The sequence below is a fragment of the Oncorhynchus clarkii genome, chromosome 1 (assembly GCF_045791955.1).
Source record: "Oncorhynchus clarkii lewisi isolate Uvic-CL-2024 chromosome 1, UVic_Ocla_1.0, whole genome shotgun sequence".
In the NCBI taxonomy this organism is placed as follows: Eukaryota; Metazoa; Chordata; class Actinopteri; order Salmoniformes; family Salmonidae; genus Oncorhynchus; species Oncorhynchus clarkii.
This window is the reverse complement of record NC_092147.1, coordinates 19,286,189-19,294,916: the sequence shown is the minus strand read 5'-3', so window position 1 is coordinate 19,294,916 and position 8,728 is coordinate 19,286,189. Positions and strand designations below refer to the sequence as shown.

The 8,728-nt window shown below is 42.2% G+C and overlaps 1 protein-coding gene across 2 annotated transcripts in view; it reads left to right on the top strand.

The window, feature by feature from the left end:
* Window positions 1-207: 207 nt before the first annotated feature.
* The window catches only part of LOC139380564 (tight junction protein ZO-3-like), a 28,867-nt gene continuing 20,346 nt past the window's right edge, over window positions 208-8,728 (top strand). Inside the window, exon 1 of one of the 2 annotated variants that reach the window (XM_071123385.1) lies at window positions 208-381. Coding sequence is in view for 1 of the 2 variants with exons in the window: in XM_071123477.1 (XP_070979578.1) it covers window positions 4,051-4,074 (24 nt within the window). In the remaining variant the exon portion in view is untranslated. Of the gene's footprint in view, window positions 382-4,025; window positions 4,075-8,728 lie in introns of those variants that run through there. The other variant, XM_071123477.1, reaches the window with a different exon arrangement.

Below are 8,728 nucleotides of genomic sequence, written 5' to 3'. Positions count from 1 at the left end.
CTCCTTGTACTATTTGGGCTTTATAATAATGGTTGGCTATAGGTTAGATACGTTGACAATCCATAGATTGAGGAATACCAAGGAGTGTCTCTGGACAGTGTTTTATTAACAGGGCAGGGAAGAATGAAATTGAAAAGAAAGGACGGGTGTCGTCCTTCTTCCTGTATGTGACAATCAAGTGTGATGACGTTATGAAACGCACCTGAACGCTGTACTGCCAAATAGGGACATCCCTTCTCTGTGTTTTTCAGTTTAATTTTTTAAGGATTTTATTTAGTTCATTCAAATCGGCTGGTAGCGTCAAGTGTTTGGAGACAAATTATTATTGTGAGTTGGACGCCTTTACGCGAGTTGCTGGGACTTGTCTGAGACGTTTTACAGGTAGGATAGGAAATAACTACCACCTTTTGAACACAATTTCTCAAGCAGATGTTGGGGATCGACAAATTGTTATCTCGAGGCGTGAGTTGAAATAATTTGCTCGAATGTTGTGACCGCTGTGTTGGCACTTTGTTTTCATGAACATTGCAATCTCACAGAGGTCGCGAAGCCTACTTGGTTTACAGCTCTGGTTTTACTGTCTTCACTTTCTGTCATCATACAGCGCCTAATGAAAGTGTTCACACTCCTTGACTATTTCCACAATTTGTTACAGCCTGAATTGAAAATGTATTGAAGTGATACTTTTGTCATTGGCCTACTCACAATACCCCATAATGTCGAAGTGAAAATTTATTTTTAAAAACTAAAAACTGGAATGTCTTTTATGGCAAGCCCAAAAAAATTAAGGAGTAAAAATGTGCTTAGGTGACAAGTTGCGTGGACACACTGTGTACAATAAGTGTTTAACATGATTTTTGAATGACTACCTCATCTCTGTACCCCACACACTACATTATTGCTAAGGTCCCTCAGTCGAGTAGTGAATTTCAAACAGATTCAACCACAAAGACCAGAGAGGTTTTCCAATATCTCGCAAAGAAGGGCACCTATTGGTAGATGGGTAAAATATTTGTTAATTTAACATTGAACATCCTTTTTGAGCATGGTGAAGTTATTCATTACACTTTGGATGGTGTATCAAAACCCCCAGTCACTACAAAGATACAGGTGTCCTTCCTAACTCCCTTGTCAGAGAGGAAGGAAACCGCTCAGGGATTTCACATGAGGCTAATGATGACTTTAAAACAGTTACAGAGTTTAATGGCTGTGATAGGATGGATCAACAACATTAATCTAATTGACAGAGTAAAAAGGAAGCCTGTACAGAATACAAATATTCCAAAACCAGCATCATGTTTGCAACAAGGCACTAGAGTAATACTGCAAAAAATGTCCTGAATAGAAAGTGTTATGGTTGGAGCAAATTCAATGCAAAATATTACTGAGTACTGAGGGTGGACCTGCCTCCTCACCCTACTGGTTCTGCCACACATGCAGGTTATTGCCTGCCAAGTAGTTTCGCCACTGCATTACCAAATGGCTGCATCTTCCCTTCCATTGTCTACTTGATGCTTGCTTGATAAATTAAATCTCTAATCCACTAGTTTTAATTTAAATCCAAGGTTTCTTTTTTTTTTAACTGACTCGCTCAAGGAAAAGTCTCATTCAAACTATCCAGTCAGCCACGGTCATCAGATCAGCGTGAATTCCGAGAATGATGTTTAGTGATTGTAGTTTGTTGAAATGGTTTTCCACACTGTGTAACCGACACATGACACCGGATCCACACGCATTAACAGCAATGAGCATAATATCGAGTCAACAATTGTATTGGTAGTGATTCAATTACCTGCTCTGCGTGTGTGTGTGTGTGTGTGTGTGTGTGTGTGTGTGTGTGTAAACAATACAAAAAGTTGTCTGTAATCGTCAGCAGCAGTTCAATGAAGGTTGAAGGCCCATGGTAATTAATCACATTCACTAGGATTATATGCCTCTTGTAGTTTTAAAATGGTTGCACATACTGTGCAATATTGTAAGTGGTAGGCCTCAGCAACACTCGCATGCACTGAAAGCATAGTAAGCTTCCCAGTAGTCAAGTAACAGTAGTTACAATATGTAGGTCTATTGTGTGCATTTTTGAGAAGCACAATATTTGTTCCAGTTAGGAACATGACATATTTGCCCGTGTGCCAGTGCAGTTGGGGCCTACTGAGCAGTCCCTCTCTGAGTGATTGTTTACCTGCCGTAGGGGCACACCTGTTCTTAAGAAGTGTTTTCTTTTGTTACAGCCTGTTCTCTATGACATGTACTCAAGTGTTGTTTTTTAAACACTACCTCTATTTCCCTCTGGTCTATTAATAATTCAGGATTTGTGCCCAAGTCTGGTGTAGAGGCCTAAGCAATGAAAATAAAAATAAAAAGTGAAGAAAAGATGTGTGATTCAAAAAGGGTGTGTTGTGACTGTCCTTTAGCCAGGATTTCCAGTAAGTGGAGTAAAAACAGTCAGGCTGCTGTGTTCTTACTTTCTTTTTACCACACCCAATTGTCACAATACTCAGACTGGAATGTAGCCTAGAAGGCAACCTTCGTCCTGCAATTGGCCTCTTAAGGCCTTCTAATGACTAATCTGTATTTTACCCCTCCCTCTCCAAGCAAACGGAAGATTAGAAGGAAGGTAGACCAGGTAGAAGCAAAGGAGAGAAATCCAGCCAGAAAACACCTGTGCTCTATGTTCTATGCATCAATGTTTTTTTATGAGGAGATACAATCTGAACTCTCGTTCCTCTCCAATCGCAAAGCACAGTGACAGTGGCCTATATAGAGAGCTCTTTGCCAGGGCCTTTGGAGTAAATACCCTGTCAGTTAACAGCCCAGTGTACTCCATTCCTTCTGGTAACCATAGTGCCAGGCCCATAACCTAAGCCAGCCCCATAACCTGGGCTTCCATGGGAAAGTAGTACCTAACTGCTCTCCAGTAAGTATGGGAATATCCTTCCTCTCAGTGCACAGGCCTGTCTCAGCAACATTGGATATATGATTATGAAATGCCTTTTGGAAACAGGAAGGGGCTAGGTGTCATTTGGGGAGTTTCCCTATAGCGTCTGGTTCCCTGTCACCTGGACTATGTGGGGACAGGGTATGAGTGGTGGTGGCTGAGATAAGGTATAAAGATCACAAGTGCTGAGATCAGCTCCAGTGTTTCAGCCAGACCAGAGGTGACTCAGCCATATTCTGTCAGCAGGTTGTTGTTGGAACCAAACAGGACGTTGCTGTTTTGTCATGAATCTGACACAGGCGCTGAAACTCGGTCTATCCATTGTTTTGTAGCTTCTCTTTGAGCTCAGTGTTGGCTTGAGTAGGTAAAATCAAGTTTGCAGTGAAATTGCAATAAGAGAGGATGAGTGACTTACCTGATAAAATATGTTTGACTGATTTATTGTTATGTAGAAATTGAATCAGTATCTATTTTGTGTTGGTTTCAATGATTTACTTTCCTACTGAATGTCACCATCAGGGTTGGGAAGTGCTTAAAGGCTAACATGTACAGTTCTGATCAGACCATGTGCGTTTACTGGCTGTAACTCCCCCTTAGTGATATGATTTATCTGCTCTCAAAATGTGTATTTTCAAGTTTCACATAAATATTCATTTAATGACTGGATTACAGTGACTCATATTCTGGAGTATCGGTCTTCATATTTTTCATCTAAACCTCAAGGTGTTTTAAATGTGGGGCTATGTGGGGTTTTACTGTGGCAAATGTGGTTCTGCCTTATATCCTTGGCAACAAAGGGCAATATAAAGTCCTGTATGAGTGGGAGAGGCAGAGGGGGTGGAGCCTCCCATTGATCCAGGTGGAGTTTGTTTCTGCAGGGTGATTTTCTGTGGTCAGTACTCATTAGCTATTGATAACCTGGCTCCCCTTTCAACCAGACCTCTGACTCAGGGTCATTTTGGTGAGGAACATTTTTGGGGGGGGATTTGAAGCACTGTCTGGATTATGAATTCCGTTTACCCCAACATGGATTATGATATGTAAGAGAGAGCAAGTAGTTTTAGCGTAGAGGAGTCCACAGGTGTGTTGCTAAGCTGATCTCCCAAAGGGGAATGGAAGTGAGATTCAGAGAAGTGGTGAGTATAAAGGACACCTCTTTAATGGTCTTTTATGAAAGGCAGAAAAGTACCTAAGGATTTTGTTGCTACATTGAGAAATGGTGGTTTAAGATTGTGTTATTATTTTTTTCACCTTTATTTAACCAGGTAGGCCAGTTGAGAACAAGTTCTCATTTCCAACTGCGACCTGGCCAAGATAAAGCAAAGCAGTTCGACACAAACAACACAGAGTTGGACTTTATCCTGCTAACTGTTCCAAATGTCCGAACTGAATTTGGTAAAAGGGCTTTTATGTACTCTGTGCCATCGTCTTGGAACACCTTACAAAATACTTTTAACTGGAAGAACTTGTCCCGATTGTTTTTAAATCACTGATGAAGGATTTTGAGGCTGATTCCCTGACCTGTCAATGTTTTTAATTTGCTGTTTTATACTCTATGGTTTTTACTGTTACTTGTAGTTTTTCCTGTCTGTCTGTCTAATTTTTTTGTAATGACTTGGTGCTGCCTATCTTGGCCAGGGCGCTCTTGAAAAATAGATTTTAATCTCAATGAGCCCTTCCTGGTTAAATAAATAAAATAAAAACAATCATACAGTCAATAATACAGTATATGCTAATAAGAGAGGTAATACATAGGCCATAGTGGCAAAGTAATTACAATATAGCAATTAAACACTGGAATGGTAGATGTGCAGAATATGTGTGTGTATATTATATATAACTGTGCAAGTAGAGCTACTGGGGTGCAAAGGAGCAAGATAAATAAATACAGTATGGGGATGAGGTAGTTGGATGGGCTATTTACAGATGGGTTATGTACAGGTGCAGTGATCTATGGTGCTTAAAGTTAGTGAGGGAGATGTGTGTCTCCAGCTTCAGTGATTTTTGCAGTTCGTTCCAGTCATTGGCAGCAGAGAACTGTAAGGAAAGGCGACCAAAGGAGGAATTGGCTTTGGGGGTGACTCATGAGATATACCTGCTGGAGAGCATGCTACAGGATAAGGAGGGGCTTTACCTAGCAGAGACTTGTAGATGACCTGGAGCCAGTGGGTTTGGCGACGAGTATGAAACGAGGGCCTGCCAACGAGAGCGTACAGGTCGCAGTGGTGGGTAGTGTATGCGGCTTTGGTGACAAAACGGATTGAACTGTGATAGACTGCATCCAATTTGTTGAGTAGAGTGTTGGAGGATATTTTGTAAATGACATCGTCGATGATCGGTAGGATGGTCAGTTTTACGAGGGTATGTTTGGCAGCATGAGTGAAGGATGCTTTGTTGCGAAATAGGAAGCTGATTCTTGATTTAATTTTAGATTGGAGATGCTTAATGTGAGTCTGGAAGGAGAGTTTATAGTCTAACCAGACACCTAGGTATTTGGGGGGACACCTAGGTATTTGGGGGGACACCTAGGTATTTGGGGGGACACCTAGGTATTTGGGGGGACACCTAGGTATTTGGGGGGACACCTAGGTATTTGGGGGGAGTATACATAAATACTGTAGTAATTACAGCCTCAATCTAAAAGGGATTAAATGTTTTTCCTTATCAATCTACACACAATACCCCATAGTGGCAAAGCGAAAACCGATTTTATTTTTTTTGCAAATGTATTAAAAATGGACATACCTTATTTACATAAGTATTCAGACCCTTTGCTGTAAGACTCAATTGAGCGAAGGTGCATCCTGTTTCCATTGGTCATCCTTGATGTTTCTACAACTTGATTAGAGTCCACCTGGGGTAAATTCAATTGATTGGATATGATTTGGAAAGGCATACGCACTTGTCTATATAAGGTCCCACAGTTGAGCAAAAACCAAGCCAAGAGGTCGAAGGAATTGTCCGTAGAGCTCTGAGACAGTGTTGGAGAAGAAAGTAAAAGTGTGATATGTGCCAACAAAAAAAAAAAGCTAACGTTTCAGTTCCTTGCTCAGAACATGACAACATATGAAAGCTGGTGGTTCCTTTTAACATGAGTCTTCAATATTCCCAGGTAAGAAGTTTTAGGTTGTAGTTATTATGGGACTATTTCTCTATACCATTTGTATTTCATATACCTTTGACTATTGGATGTTCTTATTTATTTTATTTTTATTTCACTTTTATTTAACCAGGTAGGCAAGTTGAGAACAAGTTCTCATTTACAATTGCGACCTGGCCAAGAAAGCAAAGCAGTTCGACACATACAACAACACAATTACACATGGAGTAAAACAAACATACAGTCAATAGTACAGTAGAAACAAGTCTATATACGATGTGAGCAAATGAGGTGAGATAAGGGAGGTAAAGGCAAAAAAAAGGCCTTGGTGGCAAGGTAAATACAATATAGCAAGTAAAACACTGGAATGGTAGTTTTGCAATGGAAGAATGTGCAAAGTATAAATAAAAATAATGGGGTGCAAAGGAGAAAAATAAAATAAATACAGTAGGGAAAGAGGTAGTTGTTTGGGCTAAATTATAGGTGGGCTACGTACAGGTGCAGTAATCTGTGAGCTGCTCTGACTGCTGGTACTTAAAGTTAGTGAGGGAGATAAGTGTTTCCAGTTTCAGAGATTTTTGTAGTTCGTTCCAGTCATTGGCAGCAGACAACTGGAAAGAGAGGTGGCCAAATAAATAATTGGTTTTGGGGGTGACCAGAGAGATATACCTGCTGGAGCGCGTGCTACAGGTGGGTGATGCAATGGTGACCAGCGAGCTGAGATAAAGGGGGACTTTACCTAGCAGGGTCTTGTAGATGACATGGAGCCAGTGGGTTTGGCGACGAGTATGAAGCGAGGGCCAGCCAACGAGAGTGTACAGGTCACAATGGTGGCTACTTTGTAAACGACATAGCCGAAGTCGAGGATTGGTAGGATGGTCAGTTTTACAAGGGTATGTTTGGCAGCATGAGTGAAGGATGCTTTGTTGCGAAATAGGAAGCCAATTCTAGATTTAACTTTGGATTGGAGATGTTGGGTCTGGAAGGAGAGTTTACAGTCTAACCAGACACCTAGGTATTTGTAGTTGTCCACATATTCTAAGTTAGAGCCATCCAGAGTAGTGATGTTGGACAGGCGGGCAGGTGCAGGCAGCGATCGGTTGAAGAGCATGCGTTTAGTTTTACTTGTATTTAAGAGCAGTTGGAGGCCACGGAAGGAGAATTGTATGGCATTGAAGCTTGCCTGGAGGGTTGTTAAGTGTCCAAAAAGGGCCAGAAGTATACAGAATGGTGTCGTCTGCGTAGAGGTGGATCAGAGACTCACCAGCAGCAAGAGCAACATCATTGATGTATACAGAAAAGAGAGTCGGTCCAAGAATTGAAGCCTGTGGTACCCCCATAGAGACTGTCAGAGGTCCGGACAACAGGCCCTCCGATTTGACACACTGAACTCTATCAGAGAAGTAGTTGGTGAACCAGGCGAGGCAATATTTTCAGAAACCAAGGCTGTCGAGTCTGCCGATGAGGATGTGGTGATTGACAGAGTTGAGAGCCTTGGCCAGATCAATGAATACGGCTGCACAGTATTGTTTCTTATCGATGGCGGTTAAGATATCGTTTAGGACCTTGTTGAGCGTGGCTGAGGTGCACCCATGACCAGCTCTGAAACCAGATTGCATAGCAGGGAAGGTATGGTGGGATTCGAAATTTTCGGAAATCTGTTTGTTGACTTGGCTTTCGAAGACCTCAAAGGCAGGGTAGGATAGATATAGGTCTGTAGCAGTTTGGGTCAAGAGTACCCCCCCCCCCCCCTTAAAGAGGGGGATGGTCGCAGCTGCTTTCCAATCTTTGGGAATCTCAGATGACACAAAAGAGGTTGAACAGGCTAGTAATAGGGGTTGCAACAATTTTGGCAGATCATTTTAGGAAGAAAGGGTCCAGATTGTCTAGCCCGGCTGATTTTGTAGGGGTCCAGATTTTGCAGATCTTTCAGAACATCAGCTGACTGGATTTGGGAGAAGGAGAAATGGGGTAGGCTTGGGCGAGTTGCTGTGGGGGGTGCAGTGCTGTTGACCGGGGTAGGGGTAGCCAGGTGGAAAGCATGGCCAGCCGTGGAAAAATGCTTATTGAAATTCTCAATTATAGTGGATTTATCGGTGGTGACAGAGTTTCCTATCCTCAGTGCAGTGGGTAGCTGGGAGGAGGTATTCTTATTCTCCATGGACTTTACAGTGTCCCAGAACTTTTTTGATTTTGTTGCAGGAAGCAAATTTCTGCTTGAAAAAGCTAGCCTTGGCTTTTCTAACTGCCTGTGTATAATGGTTTCTAGCTTCCCTGAAAAGTTGCATATCACGGGGGCTGTTCTCCATAGGATGTTTTTGTGTTGGTTAAGGGCAGTCAGGTCTGGGGTGAACAAAGGGCTATATCTGTTCCTGGTTCTAAATTTCTTGAATGGGGCATGCTTATTTAAGATGGTGATGAAGGCATTTCAAAAAAATAACCAGGCATCCTCTACTGATGGGATGAGGTCAATGTCCTTCCAGGATACACCGGCCAAGTCGATTAGTGATGAGTGGAGGTTGTTTGACCGCTGACCCATTACGGATGCAGGCAGTGAGGCAGTGATCGCTGAGATCTTGGTTGAAAACAGCAGAGGTGTATTTAGAGGGCAAGTTGGTTAGGATGATATCGATGAGGGTGCCCGTGTTTACTGCTTTGGGGTGGTACCTGGTAGGTTCGTTGATCATTTG